At 38.1% G+C, this 21,559-nt stretch overlaps 1 protein-coding gene across 2 annotated transcripts in view; it reads left to right on the top strand.

Annotated features, from left to right (window-relative positions):
• The window catches only part of dmrt1 (doublesex and mab-3 related transcription factor 1), a 100,407-nt gene that overhangs the window by 32,936 nt on the left and 45,912 nt on the right, over positions 1 to 21,559 (top strand). The window contains exon 4 of one of the 2 annotated variants that reach the window (XM_062025105.1): positions 15,831 to 16,003. In XM_062025105.1, coding sequence (XP_061881089.1) covers positions 15,831 to 16,003 — 173 coding nt within the window. The remainder of the gene's footprint in view (positions 1 to 15,830; positions 16,004 to 21,559) is intronic. The other variant, XM_062025104.1, reaches the window with a different exon arrangement.

Here is a 21,559-nt window from a genome sequence, read left to right as displayed (position 1 = left end):
GCTAGGAATTCTCAAAATGAGGTCCCAGGGACCCCGTCAAGTCATAAAAATGGGGTCCCACTGTCAATTTTTGGGGTCCCACTTTTTTGTAACTGTTTTGAAAAGGAATGATAAATGTATGTATTATCCTGTTACATCTCACATTCTATGTTGTGTTTTGGAAAAAGGTTGTCATAAACGTTACATAATTCATTAAAACAAAATAATACAAAAGAAAACACATTTTTATGCATATTTAAATGTATTCATTCACTTTTTTCTTTCCTTCATGGATCTAAACTTTACCACTGCCGGTATTTTTTTCTATATTTTTATTGTAATATTTTCACAATGTGTTTGTTAAATCTTTGGCCAAAGTAAGACAAAGAAAACAATCTGAAGTTGTTTTTATTTTTTATTTTTATTGCACAGATTTTTTCGCCATGCGGCCCCTGAGCTGAAATGAGTTTGACACCCCTGATCTACATCAACAAAATGGATGTATGGATGGATTTGTCTGAGTGGCTGGACAGGACAGAGTTAAATAAATAAATAAATTATATTCAATCTTTACAAATAAAAAATATGATTTATTAAAAAGTCGATTTTGTTTTTTAAATCACAGAGCTGGGCAATTATGTTGACTCGGGGGCCGCATTGAGAGAAAAAAATGTGTCTGGGGGGCCAATATGTATGTGTGTATAAATTATATTTACACATTTGGCTGTAAAAATCTGCTGTACAGTATGTGTGTTGGGGTCCCTTTTTTTCAGGAACACTAATACCAAAAGTCACAATGTCCGATAGAGTTCTAAAAAAGTTATGACAGACCACCTAAAAAAACGGAACATAATTTTACAGTTTTTTACTGAATGGGACACCCAAAATGTACATTAAAATAAAGAAAGTGGGATTTACAATATTAACTATGAACAATAAAACACTGAATATTAACAACCTATAATAGTAAATGGTAAATGGGTTATACTTGTATAGCGCTTTTCTACCTTCAATCCAATCCACTTTATTTATATAGCACATTTAAACAACACAAATGTTTCCAAAGTGCTGCACAACAATATTAAAAACAATAATCAAATATTATCCTTAGCTCCACCAATGACTTAATAAAAACAAAAAATAAATAAGTATATCAAGGTACTCAAAGCGCTTTGACAGTATTTCCACATTCACCCATTCACACACACATTCACACACTGATGGTGGGAGCTGCCATGCAAGGCGCTAACCACGACCCATCAGGAGCAAGGGTGAAGTGTCTTGCTCAAGAACATAACGGACGTGACGAGGTTGGTAGTAGGTGGGGATTGAACCTGGAACGCTCAGTTTACACATTTAGCTGTAAAAATCTGCTGTACAGTATGTGTGTTGGGGTCCCTTTTTTTCGGGATCACTAACACCAAAAGTCACAATGTCCGATAGAACTCTAATAAAGTTATGACAGACCACCTAAAAAAAAACGGAATATAATTTTACAGTTTTTTACTGAATGGGACACCCAAAATGTACATTAAAATAAAGAAAGTGGGATTTACAATATTAACTATGAACAATAAAACACTGAATATTAACAACATATGAACTCCTCTTTTAACTTCTCAGACCCAGCAAAACAACAAAAATGTAAAAAAAAAAAAAAAAAACGCAAAATATGAATGCAAGGTGTAATAAACCACTACAATATGATACATTATCACGTATAAATCTGCTTCCGTATCAGTTTCTGACACACGCGTTTCGAGCCGGCTGCTCTGAAAACAAACTGGTTTGTTCCTGGTCTGAGCTGCTGTGACGTACACTACCGTTCAAAAGTTTGGGGTCACATTGAAATGTCCTTATTTTTGAAGGAAAAGCACTGTACTTTTCAATGAAGATAACTTTAAACTAGTCTTAACTTGAAAGAAATACACTCTATACATTGCTAATGTGGTAAATGACTATTCTAGCTGCAAATGTCTGGTTTTTGGTGCAATATCTACATAGGTGTATAGAGGCCCATTTCCAGCAACTATCACTCCGGTGTTCTAATGGTACAATGTGTTTGCTCATTGGCTCAGAAGGCTAATTGATGATTAGAAAACCCTTGTGCAATCATGTTCACACATCTGAAAACATTTTAGCTCGTTACAGAAGCTACAAAACTGACCTTCCTTTGAGCAGATTGAGTTTCTGGAGCATCACATTTGTGGGATCAATTAAACGCTCAAAATGGCCAGAAAAAGAGAACTTTCATCTGAAACTCGACAGTCTATTCTTGTTCTTAGAAATGAAGGCTATTCCACAAAATTGTTTGGGTGACCCCAAACTTTTGAACGGTAGTGTATATTACCGTAATAACTGCTATAACACTCAAAACCGCAGATTTCGACCATTGAAATACTTGCTATAGTTCAAGACTTACGTTAATTTAAAAACAGCACTGCACGTCATAATGGCGCCGGTATGAGAATCCTGCTCAGTGACCTTGTGGTTAGAGTGTCCGCCCTGAGATCGGTAGGTCGTGAGTTCAAACCCCGGCCGAGTCATACCAAAGACTATAAAAATGGGACCCATTACCTCCCTGCTTGGCACTCCGCATCAAGGGTTGGAATTGAGGGTTAAATCACCAAAAATGATTCCCGAGCGTGGCCACCGCTGCTGCTCACTGCTCCCCTCACCTCCCAGGGGGTGAACAAGGGGATGGGTCAAATGCAGAGGATAATTTTCACCACACCTAGTGTGTGTGTGACTATCATTGGTACTTTAACTCTAAATTTTAACTTAACGGGGCCGCATGCGGCCTGCAGGCCGTGCCCTATCACCTTCTTCATCAAAGTGCTGGCACTCACAATTTTCTTCGGCCTCATGTTGACTTTTTTGCAGTCGTGGTTATGATTACGGTTTTATTTGATTCGAGCACGTTTGATTAGCAAAGTCACATAAAAAATAAAAAAACTCACATGGTTACACTTGCACAATTCATCATGTCCGATAAGGAGTAGCAAGAAGCAGAGTTTATTTAAACCTAACCCTGTCTCCTTGAGTCCAAATACGTAATCTACCTCACATTTGTCTCTTTTTAATATGAGAACTCGCAGTATTCACACACAATGCATTCACTTAACAGCATTTTCATGTAAAAGTGTGTATATTGTATGTATATAATTGTGTATTGCCACATAGACTGCTGTCCAAAGTCGACTCAGAGAGGCAACATTTTGTCTTTTTATCGAGTGGTACATCTACCCCGCCAGTACCCACTGGCCCTGCGCCGCACACTCAGTGGTGCTTGGCGGCCATGCAGGCGGCAAATGATAAACGCAATAAGGGTGATGGTGAAGAAGCTTCCAGACAGGAAGATGGTGCCTGATAAGAAGTCCGGAGCTCTCAGGGAGGTACAAACCCTCACAACTTTGCCCCGCTCCCAAACAGGAGCAATATTGTCTTCCCTTTCCCCAGTCGAATCGGAGATATATATATTTCGTAAAATCAGTAAAAGTAGCTAACAGAACAGGAGAGTTTTACTGAAAAAAGTAAAATGGCGTTTTGATAAATGTCTGGAAATTAGTTGTTTGTTTTATTATCTCAGATTGTAGTTGAACAATAAGCATATTGGTTTAACACAGTAAGAAAAAAAATTATGCTATCCACATTTATTTTTGACTATGTTTTTATTCATTTAATGGATTTTTTTCCCTGGATTTTTAAAAATTATTTTAATATAAAACGTCTAGACTGTTCATAAACTTGTACACCATCAGCACAGGGATCAAATACGTATTTACCTCACTGTAGAATAAAATAATACTTTATTATAAGCTTTCCTAATGGAAATAATGGAAATTGTATTAATCTGTTTTAAGTAGGGATTTAAATCGATACAGTACTAATTCACAGTACCTAGGAATCGATACCGGTACTCCACGGTACAAATTTTTTGTACATTTGTGTGTGTTCAAGTGGTAATAAATGTTAATTTGTTCCATAATAAAACATTTTGTTAAAGAAAACATTTAACATTGAGCTTATAACTGCATTATTTAGTCTGTATATCTTGTTTTCCTGATAATAATAATAATAGATTTTATTTGTAAAAAGCACTTTACATTGAGTAAACCAGTGATTTTCAACCTTTTTTAAGCCGTGGCACACTTTGTACATTTACAAAATCCTGCGGCACACCACCAACCAAAATGACACAATACATATAGTTAATATTATAATTTTCTAAATGTATTTATACTCACTACTATTACAATGGCTTTACAAGCTCGCAGTATTAATGTTTCTGCCACAGTGTGGGACTTTTTTGATTTAGCTACGAGTTCAACAACAAGGTAGCAAGCTTTGAGGGCTCTCTTGTTTACCTTTGTGGTTTTTCTCAGAAAAGTTGCCTGTTTCTCATTGTTTGTACGTAAGCGTACAAAATAGTCCATCGGGGTGTTTCGTTTGGAGATGGCGTTTAAGCTTGCTTGGCACCATGGCGCTATTGGATAGCTTCTCACCACACACCAAGCACTGCGGAGTCGGTGCTGTCGCATCCCCGGTGAAAGTCAATCCAAATGAAAGATAGCTTTCGCTTTATTGCCTCGAGCTCACCGTCTTTTTTTATTTTGTAGACCACTCATACTAGAGCCTTCATCTGGGTCAGAATTTTGACTAGAAAAACTAGATATCCTTGTCCCCTCCCTATATGGTTTTCGTAAAAAAAGTACCACCTGTATATACTCGACCTCTTGGAAAAGGTATCGAAGAAGGAAAATGTGGTATTGGTATTTTTTTGGATCTGTCCAAGGCCTTTGACACAATAGACTTTGAGATTTTATTATATGAGCTATACCACTATGGTGTCAGAGGGGTACCTCTTGATTGGTTTCGTTCTTACCTATACAGAAGGCAACAATGTGTATTCGTCAATGATCACAATTCACCCTGTTTGACCATCAATTATGGGGTTCCCCAGGGATCCATCTTGGGGCCTCTCCTTTTTATCCTATATATAAATGATTTTGTAAACTCCTCCGAAACTTTTCATAAAATAATTTTTGCTGATGATACACATTTGTTTACCTCACACAGGAGCCTCCACGATCTACAAGTAACTGTCAATTCAGAGCTTGTGAAAGTGGATTCCTGGTTCAAATGCAATAAGCTCTCACTTAATGTTAATAAAACAAATTTTATTTTATTTCATTCTAATAAAAACCGGACAAATACTGTGCACTGCCATGTTAACATCAATGGGCAGGAAAATACAGAGAGTGTATTCCACAAAATTCCCGGGGGTCATCATTGACAAATATCTCAATTTCAAATGTCACATTAGCCATCTGTTAAACAAATTATCCAAATAGGTTGGCCTGTTCTTTCACTTTCGTCATTATCTTCCTCTGTATGCTCTACTTACCCTATATAAAACTCTTTTTGAACCACATCTAAACTACTGTAGTGTCATCTGGTGTAAAACCTTCCCTACCTACCTTCACAAATTAGAATCTATGCAAAAGAAAATCATACGGGCCCTGTCATGGTCCAAGTTGAATGCCCCCACTCGACATCTATTTCATAATTATCATCTTTTAAGACTGACAGAGTTCAATATTTATCAAAATGCTTGTTTAACCTATCAAGTCATCCACAGGCTGAATCTTAGGCTCTGTAGCTTGGTTCCTATCTACCATCCCCAGCATGCCCACAGCACTCGTAACTTAGATCTGATATCAGGTAAACATCGTCTACTGGCTTGTACCGATCGAAGTGTTGTATGCAGGGGACCTAAGATTTGGAACCGGCTTAATGAGAGCCCCAAGATGCTGTATCCATTCCCCAACTTCAAAAAGAAACTGAAAACTTACCTATTAACCACCTATCTCTAATGCCTCATGTGGGGTTGACTACTGTTGGGTTTTGCATGGTCGAATGAATGTATGTGTGTATGTGTATGCATGCTTTAGTATTATTATCTTGTGTTTATCATATAGCGTTGTTGGTTTTTTTTGTTGTTGTTGTGCTTGCTACCATTTTTCATCATTCCATGTATATACTGTCCTTTGGACCCCCTGTCAAAAGCTTCTTCTAGCTTATTTGGGGGACCTTTTCACTTACCGATATCTTTAAATGATATTCACTAATATTGTAATTGTTCTATAGTATTGTGAATAAACTTGAAAACTTTGTCCAGGACCCTGTTCGCCATTTGCATTTTCCCTTCTCAAAAACTTCTCCATCACTGTCACTTGCTCGCCTCCTCTTGCTGTGATCCCAAACTGTCACTGTCACGTGATGCGCAGGCTAACGCGATTGTCTTTACAGGTATTTATCGCCCTCTGCTGCCACCTGCTGAAATAGATGAGTATTACATTATCTGCCGCACTTTATTATAGCACGGTCACCCGACAATGGTTAATTAGGAGATATTAAATAATTTCTCACGGCACACCTGACGACCTCTCACGGCACACTAGTGTGCCGCGGCACACTGGTTGAAAATGACTGGAGTAAACAACCTCAAAGTGCTACAGTGTATTAAAAAAAAATAAAAAGATAATAAAAAATAAATAAAAATAAAAACTAGAACAGCCAAATAGCTAAAACTAGTTTGCATATATCTAAAAAAAGGCTGTGGTGCCCTCAGGTGGTCAGGGAAAGCGTTCCACAGACTGGGAGCGGCGGAGCAGAAAGCCCGGTCTCCCATTGTTCCTACACTTCTGAGTCTCATTTGTGTACATTTCAGTTTGTCAGAGTCAGGAAGTAATCTTTATCCTTAAGTTGAACGTGCCAGTCTTGTCCTTTTTGAGCCCTGAAAAGTGTTTGTACTGTACGTATTGTACCCATTACACACCAGCTGTTTGATTGTAACGTGCATCTTGGTTGTCGTTTTTATTATCAAATTTGGAGGTGTTAGAATCGCCATGCTAATCAGTAGCATGTTTATGGCACATCCAATGGAAGTTAGCATTGAGCTAGCCCATTTTTAACGTGGCGCCTTACTCTGTCGAGCATGCTAGCTTCATTGGCATGGGAAATTGCAACATTACCTAGAGGTAGTCCCCTCTAAATAGAGTACACCTGTTTTCCCGCCAAGTGCAAGTGCATGTACAACAAAGGTATCTAAATATGACAACGTTCGATTTTACGTGAATCGGTACCCGGACTGAATTAGGTGCCCGTCCCTAGCTCCAGGGTCTGTCTTTGTTCATCAGAAAACGCTTGTTAACTACACGGAAAATCATCATACTTGACTGTAATACTAGAGTAAGTGGTCGCAAACGTCACGTTTGAACATTAACGTTAAAAATGTAGAGATTAAAAGGGGGATTCGGGTATGAGTCTGTCTGAGGATAGCTGGACGGAGATCTTAAGTAGAGTTCATAAGTCGAATTGAATAGTATTCAATGCAAGCTAATATATCGTACCTATTATACCAAGGTCCGTTTAGCGAAGATGTACACTGCAAAAAGTCAGTGTTCAAAAACAAGAAAAAAAAATACAAAAATTAGAGGTATTTTATTAGAAGTTAGCAAAATGATCTGCCAATAGAACAAGAAAAAGACTTTCCAAAACAAGTAAAATTAGCTAACCTCAATGAACCCAAAAATACCTTAAAATAAGTATATCCTCACTAATAACAAGTGCACTTTTCTTGGTAGAAAAAAAAAGAGACCTTTTTGCTCAATATGTTGAAGAATATTCTTAAATGAAGTAAATGCTAGTGCCATTATCTTGACATAATGATATGCGCTCAGCATCATGATTTTTTTTTTCATGCTTGAAATAAGAAATTATTACTTTAAAAAAGTAGTTTTATACTTGTGAGTGTTGATGACACAGCTTTGCAACAGTTGATATTCTAGTTTCAAGCATGTTTTACTCAATATAGGTCATCAAATCTCTGCAACAAGCTGTAATATCTTACTGAGATCATTTAGGACCAAAACACTTAAAACAAGTAAAACACTCTAACACAAAATCTGCGTAGTGAGAAGAATGATCTTATCAGACAGAAAATAAGCAAATATCACCCTTATTTGAGATATTTAATCTTACTTAGATTTCAGTTGTTGCAGTGTATGATGTCATATCTGTGATATGTGATGTGTGTAAACAGGATCTAGTTAATTTAATACACATGTTTTGGCTCTGCCCATTCCTGAACAGCTATCGGACAAAACCTTTTAACACATTGTCAGTGGTCACTGGCCAAATGATTGGACCGAATATTTTAAGTGGACTATTTGGGGTAGCACCTCAGTCATCTACAAAATCCAAAACCAGTGAAGTTGTCACGTTGTGTAAATGGTAAATAAAAACAGAATACAATGATTTGCAAATCCTTTTCAACTTATATTCAATTGAATAGACTGCAAAGACAAGATATTTAACTTTTGCAAATATTAGCTCATTTGGAATTTGGAGCAACCATCCAAGCAACGTCTTTTTCATGGACGCCCCTGCTTATTTCAGCAATACAAAGCCAAGCCACATTCTGCACATGTTACAACAGTGTGGCTTTGTAGTAAAAGAGTGCGGGTACTAGACTGGCCTGCCTGAAGTCCAGACCTGTCTCCCATTGAAAATGTGTGGCGCATTATGAAGCTGTACATCAAGCAAGAATCGGAAATAATTCCACCTGAAAAGCTTCAAAAATGTGTCTCCTCAGTTCCCAAACCTTTACGGAGTGTTGTTAAAAGGAAAGGCCATGTAACACAGTTGTAAAAACGCCCCTGTGCCAACTTTTTTGCAATGTGTTGCTGCCATTAAATTCTAAGTTAATGATTATTTGCAAAAAAAAATGAAGTTTCTTGGTTCGAACATTAAATATCTTGTCTTTGCAGTCTATTCAATTGAATATAAATTGAAAATAATTTGCAAATCATTGTATTCTGTTTTTATTTACCATTTACACAACGTGCCAACTTCACTGGTTTTGGGTTTTGTACCATCAACAAATCCAAAAAGAGTCTTGTACCATTCACCACTTTGTTGGCCAGAAGACTCATTGTGTTAGATTGGAAGGCAACAGCGCCTCATTGCCACACCCGCTGGATTGTTCATTATTTTCTAAAACTGGGCTGACATGAAATGGTTGTCCTGCAAAGTTTCAAGAACTGCGGGGTGCCTTTCTGAGACATGTAGGAGAAACTGATCTCCAAATTAACCCTGATTGAATCACAATTGAAATGTGGGTGGTTGATGAGCCTTTTATGTGCTTGTGGGTTGCTATATCTCTGTAAGGCCATTCTGAAATGCAGCTGTCTGGGATTTTATGTTGACACCTGTCTGTGGTTTCTTACTTAATGTATTACTATTAGGGCTGTGAATCTTTGGGTGTCCCACGATTCGATTCAATATCGATTCTTGGGGTCACGATTCGATTCAAAATCAATTTTTTTTTCAATTCAACACGATTCTCGATTCTAAAACGATTTTTTCCCGATTCAAAAGGATTCTCTATTCATTCAATACATAGATTTCAGCAGGATCTACCCCAGTCTGCTGACATGCAAGCAGAGTAGTAGATTTTTGTAAAAAGCTTTTATAATTGTAAAGGACAATGTTTTATCAACTGATTGCAATAATGTCAATTAGTTTTAACTATTAAATGAACCAAAAATATGACTTATTTTATCTTTGTGAAAATATTGGACACAGTGTGTTGTCAAGCTTATGAGATGCGATGCAAGTGTAAGCCACTGTGACACTATTGTTCTTTTTTTTTTTTTTATAAACGTCTACTGATAATGTCAATGAGGGATTTTTAATCACTGCTATGTTGAAATTGTAACTAATATTGATACTGTTGTTGATAATATTCATTTGTGTTTCACTACTTTTGGTTTGTTCTGTGTCGTGTTTTTGTCTCCTCTCAATTGCTCTGTTTATTGCTGTTCTGAGTGTTGCTTGTTTGGTTTTGGAATTGGATTGCATTGTTATGGTATTGCTGTGTATTGTTTTGTTGGATTGATTAATTAAAAAAAATAAAAATAAAAAATAAAATAATAATTTAAAAAATCGATATTTTAAAAAGGAGAATCGATTCTGAATCGCACAACGTGAGAATAGCGATTCGAATTCGAATCGATTTTTTCCCACACCCCTAATTACTATTATTATTATTTTTACCTGTTGGGGGAAAAACAGCATTTAATGTATTTTAGACAACTCTTATCAATTGTATGTGTCTAAAAATCCATTAAAAAAATTAAATAAAATAAAAAAGTACAAATAATCTAAGCCGGCTCCTGATTGCAATTCATGCATCTGAACATGCATATAAATCCAAGAAACGTGGAACAAATCTTTCACGAAAGTGTAATCAGTACATTAAATAACATTTTTCTATTTAATTAATGAATATAAATGTCTTACATTAAAAAAGTTCAAATTCATGATTTATAAGGTTTTTAATTTTGCTTAGAAACTGGAAGTCCTCCAGTATGCCTTGTGACAATTGATTTTTAACATCTTCGCATGAAACCACAAACTAAACAATTTTATTGTTTAATAGTTTGTAGTGTGAAACATGCATTAAATGACAGGTTTTATTAAATGACTAAATAAAAATGTAGTGCTATTTAGTGTAACGATTGTATTGGGGTGAAAGATACCTTCAAATGCGTGATTAGTAAGTAAGAAAGTAAGTACATTTTATTTATGAGGCGCTTTTCACAGATACAATCACAAAGCGCTGTACAAAACATAGGTGAAGTAAAACAACAATTCAATTAAAACAAGGGGCAACATCATAAAAAGGATACAAAGTGAATTAAAAATGATAGTTAAAAGGTGCATTAACTAAAAGCTTTACTAAAAAGAGAAGTTTTCAAATGTTTCTTAAAAAGTTTCAAATTACAGTCAAGATCACGGAGGGACTGGTGCAAGTTGTTCCAGAGTCTGGGTACTATAGTCTGGAATGCCAGGGGCCGTACTTATCAAGCTTCTTAGAATTACTCCTAAGAAGTCTGCTAAGAGTTGACTTAAGAGTAAATAAATTCTTCGCTGAAAGCTGCACTTAAAAGTTAGTTATCAAGCGTCTTACTCACACTTTCAGCGAAGTGTAGGACTGAATCTTAAGTGTCACACTCAGAGCTGAATTACGACATTACTATGTGCCGTAAACGGAATTTTAGGTGATGTCATTTCTGTGTCCATAGAAATGACCAATCACGGAAGGGAATCCGTTGTCTAAGAATAAATAAATATCTTGGAAATATTTAAGTGGACAATGGGAGTGTATATTTTTTCAATAAACTACAAAATAATACAAAACAAACTAGTCCCCGCCGGCACTCACGCTACCGCTCCCTCTCTTCTCTCGCCCACACACTCACTGACGTCACTCACCTCATGGCCACACACATGCGCTACTGTCATAACATTTTCTTTCCAATTCATTAATTAGGCAACTAATTTGAAACTTGTGTGGGTGGCTCTATATATAGTAGCCCACTGCAGACACATGCAGAAATCAACAAGGAATCGAAAAGTATTAAATCTGTGACAAAAATAATATCCGCTCTGTCTAAACGATACCGTTTGATCAGCTGCTCGTCATCAAAAAAACAAAAAACATTGTTCCTCTCCCTGAACGTTCGCGCACGTCTCTCTCGCCTCAGTGCCATCCCCTGCTGGCAACTCCTAACCACTTAAGACACCTCTGAAGGTCTCTTAAATATCGTGGAGAGTAGGAGTGATTCTTAGACTTAAGAACGTTGATAAAAAGCTTTTATTCTTAAGTGTGAGAGTACGACTAAATTTCGCAAATTCTCAGGACTTAAGTGTAAAATGGCACTCTAAGAAGCTTGATAAGTACGGCCCCAGGTCTCCACGGGTTTTAAAACGAGTTTTCGGGATCTTTAGAAGACCCTGGCCTGAAGACCGGAGGCTGCGCCCTGAAGAGGAGGGGCATAACAAGTCAGTCATGTACTGAGGAGCCCCACCATGCAATGCACGGAATGTCACGACTAAAATCTTAAACTAAATGCGGAATTTAACTGAAAGCCAATGAAGACTGGATAAAATTAAATTTCCTCATTCCTTGGATTCATTCACAGGCGCAGATGCTAGGGGTGCATGAATTCCAATGGGGAGCATGTCTCGCCACAACACCGGCTCGAAAAATTAGAAATATTAACTGCTTAAAAAGTAACGTGATCACGCTTATTTCTCTGGCTCAGGGCTAATCGTTTCGGAATAAGCGCATACTTGCCAACAATCCCGATTTTCCCGGGAGACTCCCAAATTTCAGTGCCCCTCCCGAAAATCTCCCGGGGCAACCATTCTCCCGAATTTCTCCCGATTTCCACCCGGACAACAATATTGGGGGCGTTAAGGCACTGCCTTTGGTGTCCTCTCTCACCTGAAAAGGAGACTATTGTATATGTCTCCGTTATCCATAGGTTTATCTATAACCCATAAAGTAGGCAGGCACGGAGCTATTTCTCAGCGTGTGTTTATTCCAGCCGGCACGTTAATACACTGACACACAACATCCGGATTCCCATCATGCATTGCTTCAAAACTACGGCAAGTAGTAATGTCCAAAAACGTAACAGAGACGAAGCAGAAAAACGAAGAAGAGACATGGCGACGACGAGTAAGAAGAAGAAGTACTTGCAAGTTCCAAAATGATTGGAAAAAATAATTTCAGTTCATCCAGGACAGCTCGAAGGGGAAGGGGTATGCTGCCTGCACATTTTGTAAATCAGACTTCTCCATTGAACACGGTGGCCGAACGGATATACTCTTTCATGAACGGATTATATATATATATATATATATATATATATATATATATATATATATATATATATATATATATATATATATATATATATATATATATATATATATATATATATATATATACTCACCACCGTATATATATATACTCACCTCACCACTCTCTGGAGAAAGTGGTGAGGACGGCGGAAAAGATTATCGGGACTCCTCTTCCTCCTATCCAGGAGATCGCAAAAAGCCGCTGCCTGACCAGGGCTCAGAAAATCTGCAAAGACTCCTCCCACCCCCACCAAGGACTGTTTTCACTGCTGGACTCTAGAAAGAGGTTCCGCAGCCTCCGAAGCAGAACCTCCGGGTTCTGTAACAGCTTCTTCCCTCAGGCCGTAAGACTCTTGAACGCATCATAATAATCCCCTCAATTCCCCCCAAAAACGGATTAACTCGCTGGAATAAAAAGACAATATAACATACATCCATAAACGTGGATGCATATGAAAAAGTGCAATATATTTATCTGTACAGTAATCTATTTATTTATTTATATATGCACCTTATTGCTTTTATATCCTGCACTACTATGAGCTAATGCAACAAAATGTTGTTCTTATTTGTACTGTAAAGTTAAAATTTGAATGACAATAAAAAGGAAGTCTAAGTCTAAGTCTAAAATATATATATATACAGTATATGTATATACACTACCGTTCAAAAGTTTGGGGTCACATTGAAATGTCCTTATTTTTGAAGGAAAAGCACTGTACTTTTCAATGAAGATAACTTTAAACTAGTCTTAACTTTAAAGAAATACACTCTATACATTGCTAATGTGGTAAATGACTGTTCTAGCTGCAAATGTCTGGTTGTATAGAGGCCCATTTCCAGCAACTATCACTCCAGTGTTCTAATGGTACAATGTGTTTGCTCATTGGCTCAGAAGGCTAATTGATGATTAGAAAACCCTTGTGCAATCATGTTCACACATCTGAAAACAGTTTAGCTCGTTACAGAAGCTACAAAACTGACCTTCCTTTGAGCAGATTGAGTTTCTGGAGCATCACATTTTGTGGGGTCAATTAAACGCTCAAAATGGCCAGAAAAAGAGAACTTTCATCTGAAACTCGACAGTCTATTCTTGTTCTTACAAAATGAAGGCTATTCCATAAAATTGTTTGGGTGACCCCAAACTTTTGAACGGTAGTGTATATATACTGTATATATACCTCAACACCCCCCCCCCCCACCCCCCGAATTCAGATGTCTCAAGGTTGGCAAGTATGAATAAGCGGCATTTTAAAAAGAAAAAAGCCAAAGAGAAAGCAAAACTGTGCTTGAAATTTGAAAAACTTATGTTAAAATCGACAGAAAATAGGTAAAAAAAGAGACATGCATGTGTGTATCTCTGCAAGGCAGGAGTTATTTCTGCCCCCCCATGCCCCCTCAGTCCGTCCAATCCGTGTTGGATTTTTCACAGCCTAATACAAGCGCTGAGTGTCGCTTAAATAACAGTTTATAAAGCTGTCAGCGAACTGACGGCGTGGACAACGCGGGTGACGTATTGCAGGGTGACAGAAATCAAATTCCATAAAAGTGAAATTGAAAAAGCGGCGTCGGGGCTGCTGAGTGGACGGCTCGTTTCAAAGTTTGCACCCCCCCACATGCGAGACGTAAGACGCAAGCCCGTTTATTTATCCCCCCCGATTTGTGAAATACGACAAAGTGGACACACATCTTAGTGCGTTCACATCTTGATTATTGTTCAGTCAGGAACGAGTGTGGAGGGAATGTGTTGTGCTTTATTTGATCTGGAGATCATTCATGTTGTTTATGCTTCATGTGGGATTTCCAGCCTATTTTGTCAACTAATAAAACTCCTGTCTCTGTCTATGTGTATATCTGTTTAAGTATTTATTTGACTTTTTATGAATAACATTACTTAGGTTACACTTGGCTTCAGGTATAGTCTGTTTTTGCCACACCATCTTCTTCATGTTTTAAAATTTTAGTTGTAACTTTTGTGTTTGTGTATAGGGTAAAGGGTTTTGGTCATAGGATTGACCCCTGGGGTACACCGCTAGTTCTATCTTGGCATTAAGATGTGTGTTCTTTTAGCTTCACATGTTGCTATCTGTTTTTTTAAGTAGCTTTTCAATTTGTTTGTTAGGATATTGTGATTATTTGTATCGATTACTTTAACAACATTGGTGATTATTTATGTTACTAATTAGTAGGGCCGAGAATCTTTGAGCACCACATCATTCGAGTCAATTCTTGGGGGGTAACGATTCGTTTCAAAACGATTCTCCATTAAAATCTAGACATTAACATCATCCATAACGTAGATGAGCAGCTCTATTTAATTTCTACATTAGTTAAAAGAAAACTGGTTTTGATAAAAAAAAATTCTACCCAAACATTTAATAAAATAAAATACAATTAAGGCAAGAAAAGAGACTATGGGCATCCACACCAACGGTATGATTTTCTCGAGTGGCTGGACAGGACAGATTAGAAAAAATTAATAGTAATATTAATAAAATAATAATAATAATAAAATAAGTAAAATAATAATAAAAATAAATAAATAAAAATAAAATATATATATATATATATATTTGTTTTTAATGAAATAATAATAATAATAAATAAAAAAATAAAGACATATATATATATTTTATTATTTAAAAATTAAATATATATATATATATACATATAAATATATATATTTTATTTTTTAAATTAAATAATAATAATAATAATAATACATTAAAAAATAAAGAAATATATATACATGTTTTAATTATTAAAAATAAAATAAATAAAAATAAAATATATATATATATATATATATATAAAATAATAATAATATTAAAAAAAAATAAAAATAATAATAATAATATATATATATATATATATATATATTAAATTTAATCGATTAAAAATGGTTACAAATAAGAATCGCCATTAATTTGAAAATCGATTGCCATTGATATGGAAATGTTTGCTCTGTATCCTCACTGGCTTTCTGACAGTATTTTGTGAGAATACAACATTTTTACTCCGCCAATAACATCCTAAAGGCATGCTTGGATGACTACTGCGTTTGTTCACAGATGCCCAACGGAGACGGCCGCCTGGCGGGCCACAACATGTCCCCCCAGTACCGCATGCACCCCTACTACCCTGCAGCCCCGTACCTCGGCCAGGGCCTGGGCGCCTCCTCCTCCATGCCGCCCTTCTTCCCCACCGAGGACAACAGCTGCTCCGAGGCCATGGCGGCCTGTAGGTGACACACGACAACAGTCCATCAGTCCGTATGTTCACAAACTGCTTACAGCGGCCCCTAGCGGTCAGGGATGGTATGTTTCTCTGTGCTGCCTTTCCATCTTTGAGTCCCCCGCATCCCCCCCCTTCTATTTGTTTTGGACTTTCACCTGACTGTTTCCTGTGAGGGTCCAAGCCGTCACGCTCCATTACAAGATGACAACAGTCACAGCGGTGGTCCCGCATTTGGTGGCATTCCCACTTTTTCCTTTTTTCACTCACCTGCCACAACATTAGGTACACCTGCACTACTACTACTAATAATAATAATAATAATTACCCATCCAGTACGCGACATGCCTTTATATACATAATACAGTATTTGACAAACGTAAGTACGGCCCTCACATTTCAGCAAGTATTTTATAATATCTTGTCAAAGGACAATACTATAGAAAGTAAACTTAGATATACTTTAGAGTAGTCAGTGTACAGCTTGTATAGCGGTATAGATTCACTATCCACTTAAAAACAAGTCAACACAAACACATTATTGTCGAAATATTTGCTATCTTTTAGTGGTGGTAGCATCATGGTATGGGGCTGCACGAGTGCCGCCGGCACCAGGGAGCCGGGGTTCATTGAGGTAAAGATGAACCCCCAACATGAAGCGGAGCAAACTGGGACACATTGCAGTTTTCCAAACATGATAAGGAAGAAAGACAGGTTGGAAGAGGAGCAGAAGGTGTGAATGTCATCATGGAGGAGTGGAAAAAGATTCCAGTCAGAACCTGTGCAGCTCTGCTCAAGTCCATGCTTAAGAGCATAAAGGTAGTGCTAGAAAAGACAAACCACACAATTTGGACATTCGTGCTTCCCACAGTTCTTCCAGCACTCGTGTAGCCCCAGACCGGAGGCTACCACCACCATGTTTGACTGTAGACAAGACAAAATAATCTTGCTACTAACTTGTGTTGTCATCTATTAACACCCGGGATTCTCAACCGTTTTGACCTTGGGGCCCAACTCTTCCACTACATAGGGGGCCGGGGCCCACTCCAGCATTAACAATGGATTAGTAATCTTGCTCTTGATTTTAATCATATTTAATAATCTACCAACAGTTTAACAGAATAACACTTTGTCAAATGATATAAAACTGTGTTTTAATGGCAAATATTGCTATTTGTTTAACACCAAAACCTTAGGCTTTGGTCAGGCGGATTAGAAAAACTAACCAAATACACCGCATAAGAAGGGACTCATAAATAACTAGAGATGTCCGATAATGGCTTTTTTGCCGATATCTGATATTACGATATTGTCCAACTCTTAATTACCGATTCCGATATCAACCGATACCGATATATACAGTCGTGGAATTAACACATTATTATGCCTAATTTTGTTGTGATGCCCCGCTGGATGCATTAAACAATGTAACAAGGTTTTCCAACATAAATCAACTCAAGTTATGGAAAAAAAAATGCCAACATGGCACTGCCATATTTATTATTGAAGTCACAAAGTGCATAATTTTTTTTAACATGCCTCAAAACAGCAGCTTGGAATTTGGGACATGCTCTCCCTGAGAGAGCATGAGGAGGTTGATGTGGGTGAGGGTAGGGGGTAGCGGGGGGTGTATATTGTAGCGTCCCGGAAGAGTTAGTGCTGCAAGGGTTCTGGGTATTTGTTCTGTTGTGTTACGGTGCGGATGTTCTCCCGAAATGTGTTTGTCATTCTTGTTTGGTGTGGGTTCACAGTGTGGCGCATATTTGTAACAGTGTTAAAGTTGTTGATACGGCCACCCTCGGTGTGACCTGTATGGCTGTTGACCAAGTATAACTTGCATTCAATTGTGTGTGTGAAAAGCCGTAGATATTATGTGATTGGGCCGGCACGCAAAGGCAGTGCCTTTAAGGTTTATTGGCGCTCTGTACTTCTCCCTATGTCCGTGTACCACTCCGTACAGCTGCGTTTTAAAAAGTCATACATTTTACTTTTTGAAACCGATACCTTTAATTTCCGATACCGTATTTCCTTGAATTGGCGCCGGGAATATGTATTCGCATGCCTCGAATTACAGCCGGGTCAAACTCGTTTCGCAAAATAATTAGCGCATGCTTGGCACTTCCGCCGGGTCAAATATGAGTCATTAAATGACTCCCACCTCCTGGTGGTAGAGGGCGCTCGTGATCCTTCTTGCGACTGCTGGTACTGCAGAAGAAGACAACCGGCAGCAAGAGTGCGCAGCCATTGTTTGCTTGGACTTTTACCATGGAGGATTACATATCTAAAATAAAACAGTTTTCTAAACTGGACATTCAATCGAAGCAGGAGGTAATACTTAAAAGGAAGATCTCCATCGAGACAGAGAGACTTTTAAAACTGAAGAAAGATAAGGAAGACTTCTATATCGATGCTTTTCTTCAAAAGGAGCTGGCATGGACTCATTTATACCTAAAGGTAAGACAATAATAAAGTTTTTTTTTAATTAAATGTGCTTTTCATGATAAGGTAAGCGTCGGAGTGAGAAGAGGTTTTAAAATAATTAGCGCATGCTTGGCCATCCCGCAGGCTTCTGGTAAGCGCAGGAGTGACAGGAGGTTTTAAATTAATTAGCGCCCCTGCGGCTAATCAAGGAAATACGGTATTACATTTTAAAGCATTTACCGGCTGATAATATCGGCAGTCTGGTATAATCGGACATCTCTACCCCAAACACACGTTAAAAGTGGTAAAGGAATCAGGCTAGAATGAAGGTTTTAGAATGGCCTTCCCAAACTCCTGACTTAAATGTGTGGACAATGCTGAAGAAACAAGTCCATGTCAGAAAACCAACAAATTTAGCTGAACTGCACCAATTTTGTCAAGAGGAGTGGTCTAAAAAATTCAACCGGAAGCTTGCCGGAAGCTTGTGGATGGCTACCAAAAGCACCTTATTGCAGTGAAACTTGCCAAGGGACATGTAACCAAATATTTACATTGCTGTACGTATACTTTTGACCCAGCAGATTTGCTCACATTTTCAGTAGACCCATAATAAATTCATAAAAGAACCAAACTTCATGAATGTTGCATGTGCTCCAATCACTCTATCACAAAAAAACAAGAGTTGTAGAAAGTATTGGAGACTCAAGACAGCCATGACATTATGTTCTTTACAAGTGCATGTAAACTTTTGATCCAAGTTGACTTTTTCTCTTTTTGTCCCCTAAGAAAATGCTCGCCGGTGCTTTTGGAAGAACCTGCTTTGAGTTTAGTTAGTCTGGTTTACCGTTCAATATTTGAGTATAAGAGCAGCAGGAATGTACTTTGAGAGCTACTGTAGAACTCCTTCCTGGCAATGGCCAAGGTTTATCTCATCATTTCCTCACGCCGCCAGGGTCACACCGCCGAATAATGGCCAATCTGGCATTCCTCTCCTATTAATGCATTCCCGTATCTCTTGTTGCCGCGTGAGAAAGTCGCATGCTCGTCCATCCCGCATCTTATCAAGTGGTTGGTCGGCGTCCAGCGCGTGGGCGTGTTCGGAGGGAAGGGAAGCGGCTTTGCCCGAGCCAAAGCGTTGGTGCAACATTCTTTATGCTCGCCCGAGCTTCCTGCCAGAGGAGAAAGTCTCGGCCTTGAAAGTGGGCCAAGACTGCAATCTTATCTGCTGAAGGATGTCATTCAACGCTGTAATACACATGTTGTACTTGTCACTATGCAGATTGGACCAGTGACATAATACTTCCTCCAATAGTGGCCATGCCTCAATTAGTCCAACAAATAATTGAAGCTCAAACGGTAAAAAGAGATGTGAATCTTACAATCAATCAATCAATCAATGTTTATTTATATAGCCCTAAATCACAAGTGTCTCAAAGGGCTGCACAAGCCACAACGACATCCTCGGCTCAGAGCCCACATAAGGGCAAGGAAAAACTCACAACCCAGTGGGATGTCAATGTGAATGACTATGAGAAACCTTGGAGAGGACCGCAGATGTCACCCCCCTCTAGGGAGACCGGATGCAATGGACGTCGAGTGGGTCTAGAATAATATTGTGAAAGTCCAGTCCATAGTGGATCTAACATAATAGTGAGAGTCCAGTCCATAGTGGATCTAACATAATATTGTGAAAGTCCAGTCCATAGTGGATCTAACATAATAGTGAGAGTCCAGTCCATAGTGGATCTAACATAATAGTGAGAGTCCAGTCCATAGTGGATCTAACATAATATTGTGAAAGTCCAGTCCATAGTGGATCTAACATAATAGTGAGAGTCCAGTCCATAGTGGATCTAACATAATATTGTGAAAGTCCAGTCCATAGTGGATCTAACATAATAGTGAGAGTCCAGTCCATAGTGGATCTAACATAATAGTGAGAGTCCAGTCCATAGTGGATCTAACATAATATTGTGAAAGTCCAGTCCATAGTGGATCTAACATAATAGTGAGAGTCCAGTCCATAGTGGATCTAACATAATAGTGAGAGTCCCGTCCATAGTGGATCTAACATAATAGTGAGAGTCCAGTCCATAGTGGATCTAACATAATAGTGAGAGTACAGTCCATAGTGGATCTAACATAATAGTGAGAGTCCAGTCCATAGTGGATCTAACATAATAGTGAGAGTCCAGTCCATAGTGGATCTAACATAATAGTGAGAGTCCAGTCCATAGTGGATCTAACATAATAGTGAGAGTCCAGTCCATAGTGGATCTAACATAATAGTGAGAGTCCAGTCCATAGTGGATCTAACATAATATTGTGAAAGTCCAGTCCATAGTGGATCTAACATAATAGTGAGAGTCCAGTCCATAGTGGATCTAACATAATATTGTAAAAGTCCAGTCCATAGTGGATCTAACAAAATAGTGAGAGTCCAGTCCATAGTGGATCCAACATAATAGTGAGAGTCCAGTCCATAGTGGATCTAACATAATAGTGTGAAAGTCCAGTCCATAGTGGATCTAACATAATAGTGAGAGTCCAGTCCATAGTGGATCTAACATAATATTGTAAAAGTCCAGTCCATAGTGGATCTAACATAATAGTGAGAGTCCAGTCCATAGTGGATCTAACATAATAGTGAGAGTCCAGTCCATAGTGGATCCAACATAATAGTGAGAGTCCAGTCCATAGTGGATCTAACATAATAGTGTGAAAGTCCAGTCCATAGTGGATCTAACATAATAGTGAGAGTCCAGTCCATAGTGGATCTAACATAATAGTGTGAAAGTCCAGTCCATAGTGGATCTAACATAATAGTGAGAGTCCCAGTCCATAGTGGATCTAACATAATAGTGAGAGTCCCGTCCATAGTGGATCTAACATAATAGTGAGAGTCCAGTCCATAGTGGATCTAACATAATAGTGTGAAAGTCCAGTCCATAGTGGATCTAACATAATAGTGAGAGTCCAGTCCATAGTGGATCTAACATAATATTGTGAAAGTCCAGCCCATAGTGGATCTAACATAATAGTGAGAGTCCAGTCCATAGTGGATCTAACATAATATTGTAAAAGTCCAGTCCCTAGTGGATCTAACATAATAGCGAGAGTCCAGTCCATAGTGGATCTAACATAA

This window comes from Entelurus aequoreus, linkage group LG17 (assembly GCF_033978785.1).
Source record: "Entelurus aequoreus isolate RoL-2023_Sb linkage group LG17, RoL_Eaeq_v1.1, whole genome shotgun sequence".
NCBI lineage: Eukaryota > Metazoa > Chordata > Actinopteri > Syngnathiformes > Syngnathidae > Entelurus > Entelurus aequoreus.
The sequence above is the reverse complement of the archived record's forward strand: the minus strand, read 5'-3'. Positions and strand labels throughout refer to the sequence as shown.